The sequence below is a fragment of the Pelodiscus sinensis genome, chromosome 2 (assembly GCF_052426305.1).
Source record: "Pelodiscus sinensis isolate ZL-2025 chromosome 2, ASM5242630v1, whole genome shotgun sequence".
Lineage (NCBI taxonomy): Eukaryota > Metazoa > Chordata > Testudines > Trionychidae > Pelodiscus > Pelodiscus sinensis.
The window spans coordinates 78856900-78884196 of NC_143053.1; the positions used below are offsets into that span (position 1 = coordinate 78856900).

A 27297-nucleotide genomic window follows, 5' to 3' on the forward strand; every position below is an offset into this window, starting at 1 on the left:
AAAAAGTCTCTCATAGGGATGGAAGTTTGTCACCGAAACTGGGTGTTTTTCCAGACAAAAGTTGCATTGCAGTGAGAACGCTTTCACTGTTTTATCACCAAAAGTCAATTTTTGTCAACAATATTTGGTAGTGTAGACATAACCATAGATTAAATTGCCAGAAGCATTTCAGACTTGTTCCTTAGACCATAAAACCCATCCCTCCCAGGAAGATTACCATCCCTGTTGGGTTTTTTTAATACATGCCTTCCTGGGTGCACCTGTCCAACAGCTATTTTATTAGGTGTGTTTGTTTTGGGGGAAGGGCAATTTTTTTTTTTACTAGCAGCTTTAATGTTGTTGAAGCAGATAATCATGTATTCCTTAAAATCCCTGGCACAAATTATCAAAGAGATTATTTTGCTTCTTACTGAGTGCTAATAATAGGATGCAGGCTTGGTGCTTTTTTCATACTTATCAAAGTCTGATGTATTGTCAGGAATAGCTGAAAATAAGTTCAAATTCAGGGATAAAATCATAAGGTGATGAGCTACTATACAGTATTGAACTCCCACTGCCCTTGATGAAGTCGGCCGAAAGAAAAAATAAACACAGAAGCTATTGCAAGTTCTGAATACTCTTCAGCTGGAAGCCAATGTATCCAATAGATCAGAGGCAACCATATGTGGAAGTGAGGCAGGCCAGCCTTAGAATGCACAAAGCAGGATGTTCAGAGATCTTAGGGACACAGCTACAAATAGCAGCATGCACTAGCAGAAAGGAAACAAGAAATGAGGCTACCGGGGTGTAAGGAAAGGTCTGTATTTCAGAGGGGAGGGCACAGCTGATAGATTTGTGTCATTTTGGAGAGAGAAACAAGGGCGCCTGTCCCTGGGGATCTTTCAACAACTGGTAGAAGGCTGCTGAACTGGGATATCTGTCACTGGTGAGACATATGCATGTGGCTGTGACTGTTTACTAAATGATAGGTGGCAAGTTGGGGGGTGGTATTAATGCACTAAGGTGTGGAGGGTAATAAATACAGTCTACCAGGCTTCATATGGCAACAGATGGCAAAAGGCACATAGGTATATGTTTAAAGGAAAAACTGACAGAGGCGAGCAGACTTCAGAAGTGCAAGGTCCAACTGTACAAAGGCTAGCCCTACAATGAAGGGGACACAGAAACATCTGGGTAAACTAATGCACTTCATAGGATATGAAGAGAAGGGACCAGGAGCTTAAGTTAACTGCAGGTTGAACCTTTCTAAACTGGAACTCTCTGGTCCGGCAACATCCATGGTCCAGCAGGACCATGGATGTTCCAGGACCAGAGAGTCCCGGTGGGAGGTTGGTTGCTGGGAGCCCTGTGGGTCAGCAGGGCAGCGGGTTGCTGGCAGTGAGCTGCCAGGGGGGCTGGAAACACTGTGCATGGCAGCAGGGCTATCCTGTGGGATAGAGTGGCCAAGAAGACAGGTGAGCCCATCAGGGCAGCAGGGCTGGTATCCAGGAGGCCAGTGTTGGGAGGCCAGAAATGACCTCCGCTTGTCTGGCAAAATCCCTCATCTGGGACCAGTTAGGTCCCGAGGGTGCCGGACCAGGGAGGTCCAACCTGTACTATTCTTTCCTTATTCCAATGTGTGTTTCATTGATACTAGAGATTGGCAGACTCTGTGACCAGAGATGTGTAGGTACAGTCTCACTCCACACAGCACCTGTAGCAGCAAGGTGGGAGGCAGGGCCTACTGCTCCCCTTCCTTGGCTTCCCTGGAGCTTTAAGAGGGTTGCAACTGACTGAAGTGCTGAATAGGGGTAGGCCTGAAACTCCTCCTGAGCTGAGCCTCCAGCTCTAGTGTTACACTGGGGAGATGCCCCAACTCCTATTCTCCCACCAAAATTGTAAGTGCTAAGGGGAGCATGTGAAGGCACTCCATTTACCCCACTGGGTGGCCCTCCCTGCACCTCCTTCCACCACGGGCACCAGTCACCCCTGAATTTAGTATACTTTGATGTGCCTTCAGATTGGCTGGTCTTTCATGAGGACTTCTAGCAAGAAGCACTGTTGAACAAGGAATACAGTTCTTTGAACTGCTCTAAATAATATAAGTTTTACTTACATTCGAAGAAGTGTTACAGATGCACAAAAACCCACCAGAAATTTTGAGCTAGCACCAGTGATTATATTACTTTCTAAAGAGATAAAACATTCAAATTCAGAATTATGAGAAAGAACAGCTAAAATCTATTATAGTATAGACATATCACCCAAAGAGCATTCATGGAAGAATTTGATAGGCTGCTTGCCATGGTATGAAATTTTTAATCGTGTATACATTGTTTCATTACTTACTTTCCCCCTTGTTAATGATAAAGTCATTTGCAGTGATAATATGTTTGTAAATTAAAAACCCTCTACTATAAAACAAACAGTTTATGGAATCATTTGTAAGGTTTTACTTAAACTTTCAAAACCCAGGTATTCAGTGCTCCAGCTGCTCAGATTGGGATAATTTTGTGTGTGCAAAAAGCATACCAGCATTTACACATGGAACTTAGGTAGCTATTAACCTAACTATTGTTTGCATACACCAGTGGCACCCAACCTTTTGAGGTTGTCGGGCGCCAGGGGGCATGGCCGTTCGCCCGCCGGGCGCCAGGGGGCAGGGACACTTGCGTGCCCGGGGGCGGCCCCCCCATAGCCGCATGCCCGGGGGCGGGGCCCCCCCATAGCCACGCGCCCGGGGCCCCCTCCAAGGGCTGCACGCCCGGGGCCGGCGCTCCCCCCGCAAGCGCCACGTGCCCGGGGCCAGCGCTCCCCCCCCCCCCCCACAAGCGCCGCGAACCCGGGGCCGGCGCTCCCCCCCCCCCCGCAAGTGCTGCGCGCCATGTGCCCGGGGCCAGGTCAGCCCCAAGCACCTGGCGGGCGCATGCAAATGACCCCGCGGGCGCCATAGCGCCCGCGGGCACCGTGTTGGGGACCATGGGCATACACTATTATCCACTTTGTCCAGACAAACCCAGGGGTTTTGAGGGCACAGTAAGTACTCATGTATTTTTGAGGTTGCATCCACATTTAAACATTGAGCTATCTCTTTGTTCAAACCTTTACAAAACTATGTTTTCTGCCAATCTACCACTTTATTTTCCATTCCCATGTAATTCATTTTCTCATGTGTTAATTAAAAAAAAAACTAACGTGAAATTCAATTTGCCACCAGTTTCTTCCTCTTATTCACTCTGGGCAGCTATGCCCCTAGGACTATGTTGTTCTTCAAGGAGTGTACCCACAGGGACAACCATCCAGAAAAACCTCCATTACTGCACAAGGTGAGTAACTTTCTCTTTCCCTCCATGACCTGGTGTACTGGCCCTGCACTGGAGTGGAAGAAGTTATGGAAACACTCTTAGCAGCAGAAGCCTTACCCCCTCAAACCTGTGAGGCAGGCTCCAGATGCTGCTGCAGTTTAAAAGGGAGCAGTACAGCTCAGTCTGGATTGACTTCCAAGGAGGGAAAGCACCTCTCACCAGCCTCCAGCCTATTTACTCCCACTATTTGGCTCTTCAACCCTGAGATTGATGGAGGTACTAGCCCCATAAAATACTCTTATTTTCTGCGGTCCAAGTCATAGCTCTCCATTTTTGGCCTTCAGACAAAGGTAAGAGTTAGCAGATGCGCCCTGGTTTGAAGCTTTGGCAAGAGCTGGCTGAACTGTGGCAAAAGCCTGCGGGAAGCTATTTAAAGAGCTGGCAGGGACCCAGGTTGCAGTAGGACTGTACCTGTAAGGAATTTTAAGTTACTTTCACCACTGGCCTCGGATTGTTTTGCCTTAGGTCTAAATCACTGGTCTATGTGTGGCCTGTGAGACATTTTGTTTACCATTGCCCATATGCAGAGTTGCCAGATTCTGCTAGTTTCCATCCACGTTGTTTTTTTCATACTGGTATTACTAAAGTGACACACATGTAAAGCAAAGGCACATAAATTGATGTGCATGCTGATTTCACACACCATGGACTGTGGGAGCCATGTGTTCCCTTTTCATCCATTCAAAGCACTGCTATGGTTCAATTGGCACATCCCACAAATTGTAGGTGTGCAAGCGCAATTAGCAAAACTGCTGTATCCCAAGAGATTGTCTTGGTTACAACAATCTTGTGGCCCACTGAGATGGAGAGTCATTCATGTGGCCCACTCACTAGCCTAGGTTGGCCACCACTGGTCTAGACTTTACAGACAGACATTCTAAATTTATTGTATCAGGGATATTGGGTTAAATTTTCAGATGCACATAAATGACTTAGGAGAGTATGTTTCACTGAAGTCATTGAAAGTGGGATTTATGTTCCTCAGTTACCTTTGAAATTTCACCCCTTGTTTCTTTAAATTTGCTTGGAATTCATATTCATTGATTCGAAGGCCAGAAAGGACCACTGTGAACATCTAATCTGACCTCCTCTATAACATATGCCATGGAACTTCTATTAAATAATTCTAGAGCATATGGTAAAAATGCACACCTTATTCTCAGTCTGAGTTTGTCTTTCCATTGACTTTGATGGACTTTGAATTGGCCTCATAATGTATACATTCACATTCTGCTCTCAACCCTCTCCATCTCTGTTTTACCCCAGCTCCTTCCCACATAGAGGTGAGTTAAACATGAAGTGAGAACCCTTAATTCTGCACATCCTGATCCATGAGAATTAAAGTCAAATCATCCACATTATCTTAGTATATTAATTGTCTACATCTCTTTGTTAGCCCGTTAGTAATGGATGAGTGCACTCTGCCAGGAACATACTACGCAAACATAGACATTACATTACTGGAGAACAGAGGTAGTACTATCAAGTCACATGCTTGGTTATGGTCTGAAGATGATCGGTTGAGATAGCTTATTAGTTTTAGCAACCATGGTGTCATTTTTTATAGAAGAAAAGTTTTGTTCCCTAACCTGGCTCGCATGTAGCTAATAAATGTATAACAAAGACACTTTTGTGTAAAACATGATCATTTTTCACAGGAGATCAGTCATATTCTCGGAAGGGCTGATGCATTGGAGTTCTGTAAAAGTCCATTTTTCTCTGGTCTGTACTCCTTAAGTCACTTGTATGACCTGAAAAGCAAAGGACTCCACATGCTGTAGGGTTCAGTAGAAATTATTGCTGGAATTTTGGAGTACAACAGTAGGACTGCATTCCCTCACAAGTCATACTCTTTGTTGTTATAACACACAAAGAGTGCAGAAGGATCTGAGTTCCAAGCCAGCTCGTCTATTTTGTTCCATCTTTGTGCTACACTGTTTCTCCCTTTCTGTCTGTAGGAGGGTCACCTAGTGTAGCCAACATTATTAGCCAAGAATTTTGTGATAATTTGAACAGAGGCTACTGGTTAAACACTTACACCTAAACGGTGTGCCATTGTACTTAATCAGAAGTGCTGAAAGTTAACGAAAGGCTGCAGACTGATGTATATAAAAACATATCTTCTTATGACAGCCTTCAGTGCGTTACAACACCCTATGTGGGAGTGGTCTCAGGCATTCACAAGCAGCCTGCACTATTGTCAATAGTACTGCAGCGCTCAAACTATGTGCATTGAATTTTACCTTTCTACGAATGAGAACAAGTTTTCATCCAACGTGAATACTCCATATTTGAAGTCAATGGGAGCCTTTTGCCTCTGGAAATATGGCCATTTTTATTTAAATACCTAAGAGTTGTCCCCCACATTTGAAAACAATGCCCATCATGCTCACTGAGGACTAGCACCTTGGGGGTGATTGTTACTTTACAAGTGGCCGTGAGCAAGGGGCAGTGTATGGATGTTAGAGCTGTTCAGGAACTAGAATTTCCATTCTGTGGGAAACTCGTGGGTTTGGCGTTGGTTTTTTGGGAGGGAAGAGGGGAATGTTCTGAATCAGAATGAAAAACAGAATGATTTTAAACTTGGGACCAACAATGTTTCATTTTGACTTATTAAAATATTCATATATCATAAAACTCCATCTGTCTGTTGACACAAACAAAATGGAATGAACCTGTTAGCCTTTTCCTGCCTAAGAATGTTTTTAAAATCAACATCTTCCCCTGAAATGTTTCAATTTTGACAAAACTACTCCATCAAACTTCTTGCAGACAGCTCTAGTCTCTGCACCACCAGAGCAGAGAATGGTTGTGACTCAGAGGTCCCTTTTCTTCATGCTTGGGGCTGGGATAGGGGTAGGGACAAGGAACTCAGAAGGGGCCAGGCGGCCATGGGCTGCAAGTGTTCTGAGGAAGCTGGGCAGTGGGCCACCCATGCTCTGAGAGAGACTGTTAGCCAACTGTGGAGGGGAGGGACATAAGCTGTCTGCACACTATGGGAATGCTGGGGGGGAGGCTGCCCCTACAGTGGGGAGGGTCTTGACTCCCGCAGGGAGCCATGGGTGAAGGGGCACAGCTGGGGGCTTGTCTCTCCCAGCCCTAAGTTCACCCACAGGCACAACAAAGACTTTAACTTGGGTCTCCTCACATTGACTGTTCTCCTTTCTCTCAGAAATGCCACCCTGGAGCTATAAAACTTTCTTTTCAGAAGTGGTACATTCCAGTCAAAAGTTTTAGTTCTGACAATTTGATGGTTTTCCAGCTGGAAAACCCTGACCCATTCTATTCCACTCTGCTGCTCTGGGCCTGGAGGCTTTGTGGAAAACCATTCACTGCTCTCTGAAATGCAGAACAAGGTTTGAATAGAGTAAAAGGCGGCTTAGTTTCAAAAACTTGCTCCAGACTGTATTCATTAGGCTGTAACACCGAAGAGAGAGGTGACTCTTGCTCAAACACATTTAAAACATTTCGGCTTTTTGAAACAACTTTGTAATCATTGTCTTGGCTCCTGTCCCTCTTTCATTTAACCTCATCTGCCTGACTTTAAATTCATGGAACAGATTTGCACTGCCTGGGAGTCCCTGCATTTGGCTGCTGTAATAGTCTTGAATTTTTTTTAAGCATTTGATACCATTAATCATATTGCCATATGTAATAAATTGGCTGCCTGTGGTCCATTGCCCGAAACTGTCACATGGTTCCAATCACCATTCTGCCAACTGAAAGTGGTTATTGGAAACTCTGACTCTTCCTTTCAGCCACTTCTATTCTGAGTTCCACAGGCTTCTACCCTGTTTGTACTGTACGTTAATGACCTGCTGGCTGCATAGCTACACAAAGGCCAAGACTTACAAGTATGCACATGTTTGTAAGTGCCGCTGTACATAAGCAATAATCTGTTTGATATCAAAGTCACATCATTACAGTCAGCCTTTGACAGCATTTGCAAGGCTGGAAGGCTAATGCAATACATTTCTAATTTGCAATTTAAACATCTGCCAGAATGGAAAAAACAACAAAAAAGTATTAAATGTAGCTGTGTAAAATAATTCAGAGAACAAGAACATTTCTGTTGTGATTTGGCTTTTGCCGTTGTCAGGGCTCTTGTCATGTCACAGCTGGAATGCTGAAGATTTGTAAGAACAATACAATTTATTTTGGGGAGAAGAGAGTGCAATGCTATTTGTGACACTTCAGCTTTCACTTTGCCACAGGCTCTTCATATTTGCTATTAGTAGGGATGAACAAGCTTGCTTGATAAAACTTCCTTGAACCTTTACCTAAAAGGCTGAACTGTACCTTTTCCTCAGCTGGAAAGAGAATCCAGTGACTTGAGAGATGAGCCCAAGCACAATTCCTGGTCTTAATATTATTTATCACTAGAAGATTTACCTGGCTTTGCTCGGGTCCTTCATTTTTGTTTTTCTTCATTTAAATCATTGCCCAAGGATGGGGATGGTGGGTGAGGGGTTCAGTATGCAGGCTGCTCTGGGGAAGAGAGGACAACCCCAAACCTCTATCACTTCATCAGCTGGGGGATCAGGTGAGAAGCACCTCTCCATGGCTACTACAGCTCCAGCAGCCACAGCTGGAGGGTGGGAGGAGGATGCCTTTTCCCTGGCTGAGGCAGGTCTGGGTTTATCTGCCCCTTGCACTCTCCAGCCAGATTGAGGAATCAACTGTGCACTTCCCCCTCGCTTTCTGACCAAGGGGAATAGCCAGCAATGTTCCCTTACGAACGGGTGGGGACTGCAGCCCCCCTGCCCTCCCGAAATGACATCATGAGAGTGCTCAGCACAAACCCTGTGCATAAACATGTGGCACTTACAATCCAGTGCTAACTTGTAAGTCTTGGCCTTTGTGCAGTGATAGCTGAAGTGGGGTGGAAGGCTCAGGCCTGGGGCAGTCCCAGACGGAGTAGGCATGGCCCCAGCCAACACCTTTCACCTGCCGGGGGATTCTGCCTGTATGGTTTTGTGCATCCCTGTGCAAATCGGGGGGTGGGGATAGCTTCACACACACACGCACCACCAAACCCTTACCTTGCTTTAAGTTAAGAGGAAGCTGTATGCCAAATTTGGTGGTCCTAGCTCTTGCTATTTAGAAGTTCTTAGACAGACAGACAAGCTCACTCACTCACTCACAAGCTCTTTCAAATATATAGTAGATTTGTATTGCTGTGGTGCTGTAGAGCTCCAAGTAGATACTCTATAACCAGAGCAAAAACAAAACAAAAAAACCCTACACACACAAAACAGCCCCTCTCTTAAACAGATTATAATCTAATATCTCTGAGTTTCATTGGCTTGGGCTCTCTCTAACTGTTTTCCTTCGCCCTATCCTCACTTAATAAATAAGCTAAACCACAGACATACCTCTGAATCTCTCAGCTATGACAAGACCAGACACAGAATTGCTGGGACAGTGTAACGGAGGCTGTTTTTATGGAATCTTTGGTCTGACTGAAAGAAGGAAATTCTAGAATCCCATGGAAGAGTTTCTGTTTTGAAGAAAATTGACAATTCGTTTTTGCCCAACAGAGAAGCTATGATCATTTGGTCAGCGTTCAGAGAAATATCCCAAAGCTATAGTGGCTCTCCATTGCTCACTTTTAGTAACAATAGGCTGAAAATATCTTAAAAACATAATGCTGCCTAACTGTCCTTTTTACCATTGCTCCTCCAGACAGGAGGCTGCTGCCTTTTCTCTCCTACCTGCCCCGCCCCCGCCAATTCAGCAGTCACCTATGTGGTGACTCAACATGGCACAATCTGAGAGAGTCATTAGGGCTTTATACATTCGACATTTTGTAGCTATTTTCCCACAGAATAGCTAGCACTGGTGTAAATACTAGTGTAGACTAGGCTCTAGCATATTTAGCACTGTTTCATGTAGCGCCCTCTCTCTACCTGGTTACCTTCTTTAATGTCATTCTGGCTTACAAGTTTTGATGAATAGGTCTGGGTTCTTCTGGATCCCACCACCCACTCAACTTTATTTTTTCCTATGGATTTATTTGGAGGTGCCTCCACCCCCCTCACTCCTTCCTGGTAGGGTCACCAGGGCAGCTTGGGAGGAAAATTCTGACCCAGGGCAATCCCTACCTAATTGCCAGACAGTTGGAGACTCCGAGAAAATAACACAAACACAAGTATATTAAACAGGAGACAAACAGAACAGGGTAAAACACTATTTTTAGGTTCACTGGTGCCCAGCAACTGTAAGATTAGTGTCCCGTTGGTACGCGTACTTTGTTGGGGCCCTTGATGACTTATGACCACAAAATTCTTCTCTGCAGTGGTTTAGCAGTGGGGCTGACTGGGTCCAGTACAGCCCAAAGGACTCACAAGTGGGAGAAGGTGGTAAATCCCTCCACAGATTTAATATGCAGCAAGTTATAAAATCCCCAAATTCCCTGACTTACTAACTAAAAGATGGTGCACTCACACACTCCATGAATGAGCCTCAGGTTCAGAGATGACTCAGTCTCTGCAGAGGGGCTGGGCTCTTCTGGCGGGGATCCTCCTCAGGCAGGAATCAGGCTGCTTTGGTCCCAGAATTTCTCCTCACAGCAAAGGGGTGCAAGGCTCAAGGTGCAGGTTATACAACCGCACTAAAATTCAAACTGTAATCTCCTACCCCAGAATTCAGACACAGAATACACACACAGCAGGCAGGAGCCCTGAACAGAGCAGAGCTGACCATGCGGTGACTGGTCTCACCTAGGGAGCTGGAGAGCTAACTCAGCCTGGCTGGGAAGTTTCCCAGCAAATTCTACAAACTGGGAATTGACAGTGGAGAAATAAAACCCAGCTGTGGGATCTTGCTTTCAGATCCCTAGAGGCCTCAGGGGGAAACCCTGCATGCAGGCCTGGGGCTTACTAGCTCTCACACAGCCAGCTCTCCCCTTGCCCTGGCTGGCTCCAGACTCCTCCAACAATGGCCCCTCCTTCCCCTCTTGAACTCCCTGGCAGGGGCATCTCACTCCCTATGGGTTGTGGGGCAGATTCTGTCCCTGGTAGGAATGGGGAGCCAGGGCAAACACAGAGTGCCTCTCCCTGAGCTGCCAGCAGACAGAGCCCCAGGAATCTAGGTAATCTCCTTGGTGGTTACATTCATGATACTACATGATGGGGGCTTTATAAGTAGATAGATGAGATGAAACCCCACTGGGAGAAAGAATTCAGACCATATTTTCAGCCATAGGGTTGGAAGACTTCAACTTGGTTTAATACATCATGCAACAGCAATATCTCTAATGGTAGAAAACAAATCCAAAATGAGCAGCCTCAACTCCTGATACAATTGAAGACACTCAGCACATCATAGGAGTGCCCCAGCACCCTATGGGTGTATCTGCTCAGCACCCTTCCCTCAAATTTAGGGGGGAGGGATAGCTCAGTGGTTTGAGCATTAGCCTGCTAAACCCAGGATTGTGAGATCAATCCTTGTGGAGGCCATTTAGGGATTTGGGGCAAAAATTCATCAGGGATGGTACTTGGTCCTGCTGTGAAGGCAGGGGACTGGACTCAATGACCTTGCAAGGTCCCTTCCAGTTCTAGGAAATAGGTAATCTCCATTATATTTTTTTTAAATAACTTATTTCAAAAATTTGGCACAGTCTACACAGTGCCAGATTTTGAAATAAAGTGCTATCCCTACAAATCCTTTAACCTTCATAGAACAAGAGTTACAGGGATGCTGGAATAGCGTGCCTGTTATTTCACAAGATATTTCAAAATAACAGGCACATTTAAAGACACAGAATTGCTATTTTGAGATACTTCCGTGGTGTAGACGTAGCCTAGGCGATTAAGCCCTAAATTTGCTAGAGGGTCTCTAGAAAACCTCAACCCTATCCCTGTTTTCTGTCTTCTCCAAAAGGGATAACCTTGGGCATAAAGAGACCTGGTTGAATGGGGTCCCTTTCTTCACCCTGTCTTTGTGCTTCAGCCAATCACTGCCCTAGTAGAAGTGCAGCAGAGTCCAAAGCTGCTCTGGCTACCCCTCAGAAGAGTTCCATGTCAAGGGAAACGGGAGGAGCAACATGACAGTTGGGATTTTCAGACAATCACATGACTCCATGAGCCAGGTAGTTAAGTAAAACTTCTTATACATGAGCTGGCAGCCAGGAGTGCTCATAAGAGAATGATCTTTTTTGCAAACCTCAGTCATGTAACATAGGACAAGGTTCCAAGGGCTGTCTCGTGTTGAAAGCCCGGAGTCCATATCCATTGACTGCAGAGGTTGCTGTTACAACTCTGCGCTAGCCCAGGGCTTGATCGATATGCATGAGCAGCCAGGGCATTGTCTTATAATTAGGCATACATTCAACTGGAACTATTCCCTTAATTTACCAGAACTCTATGTGTATGTTATATGCACACACAAACTCAAGTGTGTCCGGTTTTGTTGTTTGCTCCAGAATAAAATGTCTCCCATCACCGCTGCTTAATTTGTGACGAAGGGGTGCCCAGCACTCTAGCAGTTAGGTGCCGGTGTCGAGCAATTTTTATATGTGCGTAACTGATGCAGCAAGTCCAGACATCCCAGGGCTATAAACTGCAGAGCCTTGAGCTGCCGGGGCTCAGCCCTGGCAAGCCATGGTACAAATTACTACTTAGCACTACCCACTACCATTTGCAGGGAAAACGGGGCTATTAAACCAAAGCAAATAGGTTGTTGTTTGGATAGCTCAGCAGCACCAGTTATGTATACCCATGGCAGGAGAGGGCAAGTAGCTTGGGGTTCTCTTTCTGGTCCAAGCTTCACTTTCCTTTTTGATAGCGAAACAGTAAGAGACAAAACAGCAGAGAAAATGGAGGAAAGCCAAAACAAAGGGAAGGGGGGAGGGGAGAAAGGCTGGGCAGGAGGGTTAAAGAAAAAACCAAAAAGGGAGGAAAAAAAAGGAATCCCACTATCACAGCAACAAAAAACAAAATCAACCATCACCCAGGAACAGGGATGGCTATCCAGCAGGGACTCACAAAACAAAGTCCACGTTAGCATAAAGGAAGCCGCAGCAATTATCCACTGTGTTTACAAATGTGCCAGCGAGTCCCCTTGCTCTTCAGCTTTTTATGAATACTTAGCTAGGAAGAACCACCAGAGAAACAGAAGTCATTTCAAACAAGGAGACAAAACTGGGAGTCAACAGTCGTCACCATTCCTGAAAAATAAATAGACCAAAGTGACACTGATTTGACCCCCTTAGCAGATCTGTACAAAGACCTCAGCTCGAAGACTTAACAGCAATCCAGCAAAGGGTTACCTTCAGTCTCAGCTGAACACACTATGAATAGTCCCACTGACTTCAGCAGAACTGTTCAGTTCAGCTCATGTATAAATCTCTGCACCACAAGAGGCTAAGGCCCTGATTCAATAAGGTGCTTAAATACATGCCTTCGTTTAAGCACTGGCTGTTCAGTTTAGGTCAAGGAGACTACCCTGGTGTTTCAAGTTAACCTTGTGCTTAAGCACTTACTGGATCAGGGCATTAGTGTCCAGTCTTTGGACAGGGGCTTCTAAACAAAACCAATAACTTGACATATAAGCTCTTTGGGGCATAGGTTGTCTTTTTTTTTTTTTTTTTTTTTTTTTGGTTAGTCTGTCTGTATGGTGCCTAAAACACTGGAGCCTTGACCTGGACTGGAACTTGTAGGCACTACAGTAATAAATAAATAAATAAATGATGATAGGCAAGGCCATCCCTAGGAGAGTGCCGGGCCAAGTCACTTCTATGGGTCTGCTTATTAACATTTTTATACAGATGAAATCTGGTTAGAATGAACTTCAAAGGCAGCTGGTGGCTGCAGATTAAATATAATTATGTTGCCAGCAGTATAATTATGTTGTATGGTAGCTTTTTTTTATAATGAAATTCATATAAATTTTAAAAAAATCTCACTAATCACAACCAGTATCACACTGCTTACATTCTGAAATTCGTCTTCCTGGACTTCCTTGCAGCAAACATCCATCACATTATGGTCAGCCAGCTTTGATGCTATGCCATTCTGTTCATTGAGAAGGATAAGTCCACCCAGCCTCTCGACAATAGCTGAATGTGGACAGCTCTTAATTTTTAAATTTGGAAAAATTTCACAACTCTGAAGTCACTGTGACTAGGATTCTCAGCAAAATCCTGTCTGCTCTTGCTGTGTTTGGGAAGGAACCATCTTGAAGTGCAGTACTTGTTCCCTCAGGGATGGATTCTCATAGCCCCCACAGCTACATTGGCTCCATTTGTCTCTGTCTGCTAGTGCTTGCCATTGTATGCTAGCTGGGGGTCTAGTGCAGAGTTGGAGTGCACTTACATCTGGGGGAGCAGAGTGCAGGCATGAGGAGTGCAAGGAGTTAGGGCTGCACCAGAATAGCGGGATGATGCTATGTCTTCCTCATCTAAACCCACAGTCTCTCCCCACTACCCTACCACCCATCCCCACTTATCTTCCACTCTCCTTTAATTTCTCCACTCCTCTAACTTGTAATACTGGTCCTTGCCCAGGAAGCATTCACATGCTGAACTCACTTCACTTCCCCTCCAAAAACAGATTACATTCTCATCAAATTGCCACCACCCATGACTCACAATTTGCAGCACCCTCCCACAGGCATCTGTTGCAAAGCTCCTTTTGTCTACTGGGGTTGTGATTGACTTATCCTTAGTTGTGTAAAATAAAGACAGGATGAGTTCACTCAGAGAGGTGATGTGAAGTCTGTGATTCATCCAGATATACTTAGTACCTCACTCTGTTTAGCTGAAGGAAACAGGTTTGGGGAGCAGCCTGTAACTCTGGGGTCTGCTGGTCAAATGACCCCACATTTGGATCACTAGTGCTCCCTTTGCATCCCCAGGAGGCAGATTTCCAAGCAATCAGAGGAACCATTCAGATTTTAGAGCACTTAGAAAGGTTAAGTTTTAAAGCTCATAAAATGGTGGGAGTCAGTGGAAACCCTCTGCTGTTCTTCTGTCATCTGCCAGCCCTGGTGGGTGGTGGAGGAGTTGTGGGTCCCCAGGTGCTGGTACAGTGAGGAGGGGAATCCTAAGGCTGGAGTCAACTGCTGGAGAGCTGAAAAAGGCAAGAAGGACCCTGAGGCAGAGTTGTGATAAGGGCTGGCCCCCTGGCCTGCATCCCAGTGACAATGACCCCCTCATACCCAGGGCTGCGAGAGGGGAGAAAGGACAGTGGAAGGGTGGGGGACACCAGTTTTGGGCTCCAGGTGAGAGGCCATGATGGACACCAGCTCACCTGCACCAGAAGGGTCTCCCTGTACTGTGGAGGGTCCAACTGCCAGAAAAGGGAAGGCTCCATCCCCCGAAGGCAGAAGCCTGGAAGGGCAGGGGCAGACCAGACTACCTAGTGCAGGCTGCTGGAGTGCCACTAGTGAGGTGGAGTGCTAGGGCCCTGCAGCAGCCAGCAAGAAACCTCAGCACAACAGAGAATTGTTAAGCAGCTTCAGCCTGGGGAGCTGAAGGCAAAATAAAATAAAAATCAATAACTGCATGGGGGTAGGGGGAGCTCAAAGGACCAACCCCTGCTGCCAGCACCAGCTCCACCCTCGTGCCTTTGAAGTAGGGCTCCTCCCCCCCCCGAAGCATGAAGCCTAAGGCAGTTGCTCCACTTCGACCGATGGATAGGATGGCTCTGCTGATAGGATCCGGACAACCAATATATTCTTTGCTTGTGAAGACAACTTTTTGACTTGCCAAATTAAGCAACACAAACATGTGAAATCATTAAACAAATGGGAGCTTATAACAACAACAGTACAGGAATACATACAATTCTCTAACTTTACTGCCAGAGGGAAATCTGGCACCAAGCAAAACTTTACTTCAAAAGGTTAAGGGCTCCCCCCTCTTCATTTCCAAACTCCACCCATCTCTTTTTAAATGTCTCCAATATTATCTTGAAACCGAAAATCTGTTCTGCTGGTAAGGGCTCATTTATTTAGCTTCACCAAGAGAGCATAGTCAAACTAGGCTAGAGTATATGTGGCATTGGGAATAGAATTTAGAAACCTGGATCCAAAAACCAAAATCAGCAGCCAGAATTACTGATATGTAAACAAGTTTTGAGTTTAGATGATCTATCAAGTAGTGGGTATTAGAAAACACCGACTTCTATTACACATTTTGTCTTATTTGTCCATAAGAGTCCTGTCTTAGTACATCTCTAAGCTTCCAAAAAGAGATTATATAGTCATCCCAAATTGGACTAAAACCTCATTCTCCAATTTTTAATGCAATATCAGTATTACTAAAGTTCAACCTTTCAAGAGTACAGCAAGCCTATTGTTTCCTGCTCCTTGATCTGCTTGCCAGTCCAAGAGTAAGTTTTATATTTGACATTTACTGGCTTTAAATTCTCTGAACCATTCTGGCTCTAATATAAACCGAAGTCTGTTTTGTTACAAGTTGTAAACATGCAACCAGGTTTGGTTTTGCTGAATCTCTCAGGACTCTTCTACCCTCTTAAAATAGTTTTCCACCTGTTGGTTGAAATTCTGAGGGGAATATTTCTTAAGATGATTTAATGGAATCAGTAAATACTCCAGTGCAAGACCATTTGGAGACCACTCACTGGCAACAGATGCCAAGGAACTGGTAACCCTGGTATCTGGGCCACTGCTGTTACAATCTATGTCCCAGGGAAGAAAGTCCTCTCCTTCCAGTTGGCTTGAACTCTCCTCCCAATCTTGGACTTTTGCCCCTTCCTGACTAAGTGTGGGCTGTGAGGGGACGTGGCCTTCTTTTGTCAACAGGCATGGCCTTGTACTGCCTCTGGCTCCACATCTGGGTTTAAGTCCAGGTGAAAAACTAGTAGAATCTGCCTGCATTTTCACAGTATTTTCAGTCTCCACAAACAAAGGAGTCCTAGATGGTCCATCAAAATCTTCATCACTGTTGTTTGAGAGAGTAACTGTGGTGTAACTTGGCAACTCCAGCACAGGATGCAACTTTTTTCGAAATCTGCAAACTAAAGACATGGATTGAGATTCATAACCCATGTTTAGTTTTGTTTTTCCTTTTACAAACAAATATGTTTCTCAGTCAACATCTCTCTCCATCTCTCTTATGTATATGGTAGTGGGGTAAACTCACCAGCACAGAATCTCCTGCTGGTCTCCTCAGGAATTAGCCCTTCCAGCCTAGGAACACATCATGTCAACCGGAACCTCACCCTCAGTTACCCATCTTCTATGCTACTTCAGGCCCTGTGTCCCTTCCAGCCCACATGCCTTTTCCTTGAAGTACTACCCCACAGCAGTACTCCCACACTCTGGGGTCCTTCCCTCCCAGGGAATCCCAATCACATATACCCACTTTGTCTCACCATCCCGCTGCCAGTTGTTATCTAGCCCCTGCCTTAGGGGAACTGCAGTCTGAAATGTCCATTCACCATTGGCAAAGGGTATGAATCTGCAGCCTTCTCCTGCCCTGGCTGCCTCCCTAGTACGCCTCAGGCCTCTGTATCAGGCCTGAAGCCTGGAAGATAGGTGAGGCTAGAGCCTCCTTGCTCTGCCTGCCTTTCCCCAGCACTGCTGTGTCTCAGGTAGTTTCTGCATTGTCCCAGGCAACCAGATCCCTCCTGCTCCATGGCTGGAGCAAGAGTATACTCCATTCAGTCCTTGCAGCCTTTTATAGACCCAACCAGTTCCTGATTGGCCAAGACTGTGCAAACCTCCTCTGGCTAATCTGTAATCCTCTCCTTGTTCGAGTGGGCTACAGTACCCTTATCTACATACTATCTGAACATCACAGAATCATTGATGAGTTGCTCCCATCACAGACCTATGAAACAGGAAAGTAGTTTCCCCAGGGTCACATAGGAAATCTGTGGCTGAGCCAGAAATTCAACTCTCATCTCCTATAGCCCAGCCTCTTTCCTTACCCACTGGACAATCCTTCCTGCCTCTCTAATAACAATACAGAGAGATCAGTTGGTTTGAAATGACTGGTCTAGAACTGGAAGTCTAGCGAGAACAAACTCAAGACATTTCTGCCATTCCCTGACCCCATCACATCACAAATGTTACAGAAACTTCCCCTGCAGCATTAAAGTGCTGGTTGGCTTGATGAGCTGGAGGTGGAACAGCAGAGGCATAAAAGTTTGAGGGGAATAAAAATGAATCTCAACCCCTTCCTGAGCCTCGATGCTTTATTTCACACTTGAGTTTAGCAGCCCTGCTGGTGGGGGCAGCCATGTCTGATTTATTTACTTTTTCCAGAATTCTCACTCTGCAACTCCACTATCTTTCTCTGCATTTCTTCTTACCACCACCCCTCCCCGCCCTCCAGATTTCTTCCCTTGTTGGTAGTTGTTGGTCCAATGCTGACTGGGAGCCGTCAGTGATCTGTGCATGGTCCCTCCAGAATGCCCAGCAATTCCACCTGTCCTTCCCAGCAGACTGCAGTGCTGGTGCCAGGAGGCTGCTGGAAGGCTAGCTGAACTGGAGTCATAGGGTATGTCTACACTAGCTCGTTAATTCAAGCTAGGTAGGCAAATCAGGGAACCAGGGTTGCAAATGAAGCCCGGGATTTAAATATCCCGGGCTTTATTTGCATGTTCCCATCCAGCCGCCATTTTTAAATCCCCTTTAGTCCGAACAAACTACACACGGCAGTTTAAAATTAATCCGAACTAAGTCTTTAGTTCAGATTAACTGTTACTCCTCATTCCATGAACTAAAGTCTTAGTTTGGATTAACTTTAAACTCTGCGTGTAGCAGTGTAAAGGCAGCAATTGGTTCCCAGTTCCTTACTGGAGGGCAAAAGTTACTTTAGAAGTCCATGATTCTAGTTTTACATCTGCACATTCTACTCAGAGAATGGAAACTGAACTGTAAACACAACAAATGCTGTTAAAAATACACTTTCCTATACGTATTCTTATGCCACAGTGTATAGTGATGGGGATTCAAGGAAGTATGGTGGGGGACATGGAACAGCATTTTGTACAGTAATAAAGGTGAAGGAGTGATATGCCCTGAGCTCGTCAGAACTAACGCCCACAGGAAAGAGAATATAGTGTATCTTGGGGTGACCCAAACAGGAATATTCAAGTCAGCAAACTTTACACAATCCATACCATCTCCACACCCCACAATATTCAGTGCAAGGGGAAGACCAGAGGAAGAAGTGGATGACCCTATCCCAGAAAAAGCCCCAGATGCCTCAGCCCCCAACATCCTTCCTTGTAGACTGAAGGCAGGTTTATAATCACCTCACTAGGACAAAAATCCAACTCACCATCCCCTGGTGGTATTGCCACCCTCCTCTTGGTGGTGGCTATCTTAGAAGGTCCTGGCTCTGCTTCCTCCCCCACAGAGGGCATTTGGTTGTCTGCAACCCCCTCTGAAGCCTCTGTCACTGGCTTTGGCTCCTCCACTACTAGCCACAGTCTGGGGCCCTGCTTGATTTGACCTCCTGGGACCCTATTCCCCTGATCAAAGGGAAATAGCTTTGGAAAACTCATAGGATGCAACATTGTGGCAGCTCGAGGAACCTCCTTTGCATCTGTCTGGGACTTCCCTGGCCAGAGGGAGGCAGGACATTCCTGGCTGCAGGACCAGTCAGCCCTTTAGTAGGGCTACCTCTCCCACAAGAGGGTGGTGACTTTGCTACAGAAGACACATGAGGGGGGCTATCCAATCATAGCAAAGGTAACAAATTTCCTTCAGCAGCTGAACTTACTGTTTGGAACAAAGGAGCTGCAGGCTGCAATGGTAAGGGAGCCTGAAGCTTGTCACAGTGCTTTCTGGGCATTTAAATGATTTACCTTAAATCCTACCAGTGAGATGGGGTAACTAAAAGGTCAACCTTCTAGTAACTCTCCCTTAGTTTAGGAAAGGGCAAAAGTGCTGCCCAGACTTCTCAGGCAGTTCAGGGCCATCATAAAACAGAAGAATGAGATAATCCACCCACAACTACTCCAGTCAGAAGCAGCAGGGCAGGAAAGGCGCTAATACTACAACTGCATCAGTGAGTGAGCAATTAACACCAGCAACATGCAATCCACCAGGCTGCTGGTAATCCCTGGAGATTAGGAGGGGGGTGGCCAGTAAGGCTGAATCACCTGGCTGATTAGCTCAAGGAGTCAGGTTTTAAAGAAAGCAAAGCCAAACCACCACAAAAAAAAAAAAAAAAAAAAAAAAAAAAGGCTGCTTGGTTCTTAAAAAGGCAGTGTACCTGAATGTCAGTCCCAGCTGAGTTACGCTTAGTGTAGGAACAAAGGGCAGGATGGGAATGCACAAATGTGGTTTTAAATCACCTTTGTGCTTCCTGACTTCTCCATAGAAAAATGTTTTATTATATGATTTTAACTGATGAAACCTTTGTTCAAATTCTAGACTGTACTACAGCAGACCTCCAAAAATCTGGCACCTTTGGAACCTAGGGGGTGCCAGATTATTGGATATGCTGGAGTATCAGGAGGTACTCCGGCAGGGGGGCTGTGACTGGTCTGGGGGAGAGGGTTGGGCAGGGAACGGCGCAGTGTGGGGCCAACCAGGTGCTGGTGAGGGGCAGCGCTGCGGGACCAATCCACCAGCACCCCAGCTGCTCCCCCAGAGCTTCCCCAAGTCCGCCGCTGGTCAGTTTCAGCAGCAGCGGACTTGGGAAAGCCGTAGGGCAGAGCAGCTGGGGTGCTGCCAGCTTGGTCCCGCAGCGCCGCCCCTCACCTGAGCAGCGCTGCAGGACCAACCTGGCAGCACCCAAGCTGCTCTGCCCCACAGCTTCCCCAAGTCTGCCGCTGCTGAAACTGACTAGCGGCAGGCTTGGGGAAGCCCTGGGGCAGAGCAGCTGGGGTGCTGCTGGATTGGTCCCGCAGCGCTGCCCCTCACCAGCACCTGGTCAGTTTCAGCAGCGGCAGCAGCAGACTTGGGGAAGCTGCGCGAGCAGCTCCAACTATCCGGCTGGCCGGAGCACTTCCAGGTTCCAGTTGGTGCCGGACTATTGGGAGTGCTGGACCACTGGATGCTGGACAATTGGAGTTTACTGTACATAGACTGGAGCAGTTATTGTCTTCACATCCTGCTAATGAATGGGAGAATGTGCATGTGGTTTCCCATAGTGTCTCTGTTGTCAGGGTGGATCCATGTCTGATGATCTAGTGGACATAGGACTGCCAACAGTCCCGTATTACAAGAGATGTCCCTTATTTTTCCCTCTCTGCCCAACAAGATCAGGATTTGCTGAGTGCTACAAAACTCAGCAAGAAATAACCTTGGTGAATGTAGATGAGTACTGCTTATTAATAATAATTAATAATAATAATGAGGATAATAACAATGGGAGGAAGGATGGACAAGGGTGCGCTATGAAAACAGTCCTATATTTTTAAATACAGTGTTGGCAAACTTCTTCGGCTTCCATGACCTAATATACCATGTCACTGCCTTTGGGAATGAACCCCCCCCCCCCCTTCTCCCCGACACATGCCCTTGGCTGGAAGGTCAGCATAGAAAAAATCCCAAGTTCTGAAACTTGAGTCCTCCACCTGAGAAAAAGAATCCAGCCATGGTTTGGCAAAAAGCTTTTTTCTTCATATTTTCTGCGTTGGCATATTGCCGTCATGCACTTTGTGTCTGATTAAATTAGTCACATTGCATTATACCATCTCAGATATGACATGATTCAATGGAATATGAACAGTGCATAAAGATGTACTGGCATCAGATAACTGCTACCTGTTTCTAACTCAATAGCCATGCTACCAGCAGTTAAGGGAGGCAAATGATGTCCAAATCCTTCTTTGCCATTAAACCATGCCTTGGAGCTGGCTGTTCTGTTGGTATATTCTTTTAACTTTAAATCAGGGTAGTAATCAGCTGTTCCTATTGTAAGTATTTGACTATTACTCCAAACTGTGGGCATAGCCTTAGTGCTGTGAATTATGCAATACTAGGTGTCTGATCAGAAATCAATTCATCTGTTAAAAACTTACATATACAGTAACCAAAAGAAGACTAACAAGATGCTACACACACACATGCGCGAATTGCAGCCTATGGAGAGAATAGTAGAGATAGAATGTAATAGTCTATATACATAGTGCATATTATTTTTAGATTGCAGGACACACAGCAGTAGATTACAAGAATCAGAGAGGTCCCTTCTTAAAAAATATCTGTACAAAATTACAGTTTACTACTCCAGCACTTTGTCTCAGTGTCTTCTGCCAGTAGAGCTCCTGTGGTGCTCTGGGCAAAGGGAAACAGAGCAAGGACAATGGTTATGTCACTGTTTGTCTTTTCTGGGGGTAAATCCCCCTGTATCACAGTAGGGCTTTGCTTGCACAGAAGGATGTCTGTTACGCCTCCCAGGGGCAGTTTAACTTAATCTGTTAAAAGACATGCTACCTAGGCCATACCTGTATCAGTCCTAGCTCTCTTACTAGAAACTGATCAGGGTCGAGAGTCATAGGATAAATAGCCTTGGGGGAGGTTTATGTTAATCTTCACTAAACTACCTGTTCAGAAAGCATCATACTGAGGCTATAATCCAACTAGAAACCCCCACAAAGGGAATTCCCCTAGTTCTTTCAGGGGGTTGCCTGTGAGCATAGGTCCAACAGAACAGCCTTGCCCTAGACCAGGGGTTCCCAACCTTTTTCGGTCCCTGTACTTCCTTGGCTTTTGGTAAACCTTCCATACCCCCTATTCAATATGAAAAGGAAATAAATTCTAGACTCTAGAATCCACAACTTTTTTCACTAACACTACTACTTTTGGAATATTTCAATTAGGATAATCTAGTTATTTACCAAATGTTCTCTATACCCCCTTGACAAGCTTCTTGTACCCCCTGGGGGTATGCGTTCCCCAGGTTGGGAACCCCTGCCTTAGACCATGTTCCCTTGCAGCATGCAGCACAGAGGAATGGTTGAGGTGGGACAGGGGTATATATAGATGACTCTAACCTCTGGCTACTCTGGGAAGTAGGAAGGCTGCAGGGCTGGCCTTACCATGAGGTGACCGCCTCAGGTGCCAGACTGTGGTGGTAAGGGGGGGCGCCACTAGGATGCAGAGAATTGATACCTTTCAAAGTTTTGGCCCAAGCAAGGTGGCATGGAGGCATCATTTGAGCTCCCCGTGTCAGGTGCCAAAATGTTGTGGGCCAGCCCTGGATGGCTGCCTAAGGAACTGATAGCAGCAGGTGTATTTAAAGCACATGACTCTAGGGCTCTTACTAATATTATAAAAGCCGATGCTGAAAGCAAGCTCGGCCAGAGCATGTTCAGTCATTGCTGATCTAGAAACACTGTTGCAGCAGAGAAGGCTGCTGTGTGTTGGGAGATTGTGTGGGGAGAAGGAGTTACAGCAACTAAGCAACCTTTGGGACATCAATCTCAATCAATGTTCATCAGAAAAGCATCCCAACTTTTTAATGTGTACTGCTTGTGCCTAAGATCTTCAAAGCATTGCACACTACACCAACAAACCCTCCAAGTGTCTGTGAGACAAGAGGGGGTTATCATCTGCACTTTAGTGATGAAGAAACTGAGGCACAGGTGCTAAGTGTGATCAAACAGGATTAGAATGAAGACATTCCTGATTTGCAGTCCCCTGCTCATTCACCAAGATGAGGCAACTTCAGAATGACAACCTCTTCCTTAACTAACAGGACTATTTTGCATAAATCACTGCAGAGGGAAAGCAAGCAAGACCAGGCAGTTAGTGTGTGAATTAAGGAGAGAGAGAAACTGAGGTGTTTCCTTTAGCTACAGATAGGGCCTTTTAAAGCATAAGCTATTTAAGTAAAATACTGTCTATTAGGGCATGTCTACACTAGGGAATTATTTCAAAATAATAACTCCCGAAATAACTATTTCAAAATATTGTGTCCACTATTTCAGATTCATCCCCTACATGTTAGGGGATTCCAATTATTTTGACAGATGAGTTAATTACAGGAAAAATATGTTTAGAAATTCTTCTACTCTCCATGATTAACCATAAAAAACAGAATATAATGTAGACTTCTGGCCCTGGACTTATAACAAACAGAATGTACTTTGACTGAATTCTGTAGCCCTTATATAATATTTTAAATTTATTTCTGTTTCTTGGATTTCAGAGGTTTGTCCTATTACATTGATGAGCCTGCATGGACTCCCTCTGTTGGCTTATTAATGCCTCTAAATTTTTTGACCAAAGATTTTGGTTGTCTGCTGGGTAATGTAACTTACTTTGATACATCAGGGTTTAGATCCAAGTTTTTGGGAGGTCATGTGCCTGTTAATAATATAGTTTTTAATACCAGTTTTTCCTCTCTTAAGAGCTTGGAGTAAATAATCACTCACTTATTTTTTATTTTGAAAATAATCATTTTATTTTTGCTTTGATAATTAAGGATGCCACTTTCCTTTTATGTGGGAAGAGGAGATAACTAAATGAGTTAAGTGCTCAGAAAGACCCCCCCCCCCCCTTCAGTACACTAGTCTGATTCTGCTTACACTGAATACGCAGAGCCATGATGAACAAAGCTGTTTTGGCCACAGCCAAGTGAGACTGGAAACTGATGTTGTGTGCTGTGAGGTGAAAATGATTACTGCAATTAACTATTGAGAGAGCAAATATAGAATTTTATATCATGCTTACCTTATTCTGCATCCCCATAATTGCTGAATAGAGGGCTGAGGCCAATTCTTCAGAAGCTGTTTACAGCATTTGGAAATTGAAAATCTGACTCTTTAAGAACAATATCCTTTCACAGGTAGTGCTGAAAGATAATGTCCCCTTTTCCTCTTCCTACACAGAAAAAGTACATCTTGCCACTCTGTCTACAACTAGGCTTAATTTTTCCTCAGCTGTGTGACTACAGGACACCTTCTACAATTTGTTGTCTTTGACCAAATCCAGAGCTAGCTGTTGCATATGATACTGGGCCTACAAAACAATTTTCTGGGAACCTGCCCTAGACTAAACTGACTCCTTGTAGTGTTGCCAACTCCTCTTGCAATATTTGGGATCTATCTTAAAAGCCTTATGCCTGGAATCATATAATTAAGTGAAAAAACTTAAAAAAATAATCAAGAGTCTTGCAGCACCTCAGAGACTAACAAAAAATATAGCTGGTATCATCAGCTTTCATGGGCACTTAAGACTACCCCTCTGAAGCTATTCAGGGAAAATTTCATTTTTCATTTAAATAAAGGGGAAAATGTTCCTGTGTTCCCCACCCACAGATAGGAATTTACCTTGAATCGCTCATACCCTGAAACAAGAAAACCAGGCCTGTGGATTTTCTTGGATGCCCCAGGCCAGTTCTAGGCTCTTGGGTACTATTAATAATTCATTATGTTTAGGAGAAATCACAGGCACAAACCTTCAGTTCTGATGGCCCATTTACACTGACAAAGCTCTTGACGACAGCAGGGCTAGAAACCTCTTTAAAAAATGAAAGCTAAGGTCAGTCTTGTGGCCTATAGTCTCAAAATCAAGGGAATTTGCAACTACATATTCCAGAGGCCCCATTGGCTGTTTCTGGCAACATATGGTTCTTACTACATCTCTTGAAATGTGCAGACTTGCTCTGATACAGCACCATTGAAATATCTTAAAGTGGTATGACAGCCAGCAAAAATGTTAGTATTGTGCCATTCTGTTGCAAATTTGCTTCCTGATCACATTGTGGGTCAGGTAATATCTTTTATTGGACCAGCCTTCTGTTGGTGAATGACACAAGCTTTCATGCCATGCAGAGTTCTTCAGGTTTGGGAAAGGTACTCACAGCTAAATACAAGGTGGAGCTGATTTTATTATGAGTTCTTATTGTGAAAAAGGTGAAGTGGTCAGTTAACATCACTGCAGTCATAGAACAAAAAAAGGGGGCTAGTGGGTTACAGATTATTGTTAGAAGCCATAAATGGAGTGTCATGTGTAATGCCCTGATTGTTAGTGTCTAGGAAAGTTACAAATTTAAGTTCCCAGGGTTGTCTTTTGAAGGTGTTATTGTGCAGGTTTCTTTTGAGGACGAGGACTGAGAAGTCAGATATAGGCTGATTGTTTTGTGATAAGTGTTTGCCTACAGGTGATAGGGTGTTTTTCTCTTTTATCACTTTTCTGTTTGATTTCATTTGAGAGCATATTGATTGCCTGGTTTCACCCACATAGTTGTTTCTGGGCTTTTAGTGCTGTGGACAAGGTACAGCACATGTTCTGCTATGCATAGATAGGGTCTTAAAAGGTGTATAGATAGGATCTTAAAAGGTGTATTGTGGGGGGAGGGGAGGATTGATCATCATAGCATCAGAGATACAGGTTTGCATCACTGTCCTGGCATGGTCTGGTGCTGGTTTGAGTTGATGTGTTCTGGTCTGAGAAAAGTTTGCTTCTAAGGATGAGCTTGGAGACACTTTGAAGTAGGAATAAGAGACTCCGGAAAAGGGCGCTTTTTCCGGAGGATCGGGGCCAGTGTAGACGCTCTTTTCCGGCTTTTCTAAAAGCCGGAAAAAAGCGGCGGACATTTTTATTTAAATGCCGCGGGGGATATTTAAATCCCCCGCGGATTTCCCTACTACGATAGCTGAAATTAACATGCCCCTGCCGGAAAAGGGGCCAGTGTAGACGTAGCCCGGGGGATTGTTTGAAGTCTGGAAAGGGAGCTCAGGAAAGATTTCTTTCAGGATGTAGTTGCCAACATAATTATATCATTCCCTCCCTTGTCCAGTCTCAGGGTCTCCCACCTCTGCTCCTTGTCTCAGGCTCTTTTTCCAGCCTACCCCTACACCTTGACTCGCGGTATTTCTCTTTCTCCTCTCTGCCAAATTTCAAGTCCCTTCTGAAAAGCAACGAGGGCTCTTGAGTCACAAGATTTTTTTTACTTGGGCAAAACAACTTTTTCTCCCCTATCCATACTCTAGAAAATGGCAGAACTAATATTCAAAATTTTCAAAAAAATATTCACCTAAAGCAAAGATCCAGCATGGAACAGTTCGACCAAAACGTTTAAAGTTTGGCAAGGTTATAAGTAACTGAAAACAGGGTCTTATCATGGGGACTGCCAAACTATCTAATAGTGAGTGGAGCTGCCAGCCTTATCTATAATAAGTCCATTATTGAAACTTTATTTAGGGAAACATATTTTTAATTTAGATTTCTCCATGTGTGGATGCAAAAGCCAATGTAAATGTGCAAGCAAATAGTTTTATTGTTGGTAGTGTGTTTAACCTTTATGTGGGAGTACACTAATATTTAGTGCTGTGGTCACCAACCTGTCGATCGCAATCTACTGGTTAATCTTGGGGGCCTGACCAGTCAATCTCAAGGCTTTTGGGGCCCCCCCTCACTGCCCCCGTCCCCCAAGATGAATGCCACGCTGATGCTACCTCCAGGAACAACGGAGGTGGCGCGGGCTTCCAGCGGGGTGGGGAAGAGTTCTGCAGCCGCACGCCTGGTACTGGAAGTGTGCAGGCTGCCTCTTCCTCCCCCCGAATAGCTGGCACAGTACCAAAAATGCCAGTCTGTCGTGCACTGGGGAATTTGTTCCCCTGCTGCCTTCCTGCGTGCAGGGAAGGGGTTGGGTGTCCCAGACTGCGCCGGCTCTGGCAGCGCGTGCTGCCACGGGGGGAGGGGAGGGAGGAGTAAGGCGCAAGCTTCCCGAGTGGTTGGGGCTGGCATGGTCTGGGACTCCCCGTTCCCACTGCCTGAGCAGCTGGAGCCCGCATGCTGTGGACTTTATTCCCCTGCTGCCTGCCTGCGGGGGAGGGGAGGAGGGAGTGGGAATGGGGAGTCCCAGACCAACTTATTCCCACCCCAGAGCCTACACATCCTGCCTCAACCCAGCGAGGGTACGGCTAGACTGCAGGAGTTTTTCAGGATTCCAGAGATATCCCAGAAAAACTCTTCTGCATCCACTTTTTTTAGTGGAAGAGCAAACGTGCTCTTTCGGTAACCCCTCTATTCCTCTTTCCACGAGAAATAAGGGGGCTTCCAAAAGAAGGGG

The 27297-nt window shown here is 45.3% G+C and overlaps 1 protein-coding gene across 1 annotated transcript; it reads right to left on the bottom strand.

The window, feature by feature from the left end:
• Positions 1–15555: 15555 nt before the first annotated feature.
• Positions 15556–18939, bottom strand: LOC142826732 (uncharacterized). Its single transcript, XM_089775981.1, has 2 exons — positions 18601–18939; positions 15556–16327 (listed from the first exon to the last, which is right to left on the bottom strand). Exons 1-2 carry the CDS (start codon positions 18836–18838, stop codon positions 15804–15806), a joined length of 762 nt encoding a protein of 253 aa, XP_089632107.1. The 5' UTR covers positions 18839–18939; the 3' UTR covers positions 15556–15803.
• Between the last annotated feature and the right edge of the window lie 8358 nt (positions 18940–27297).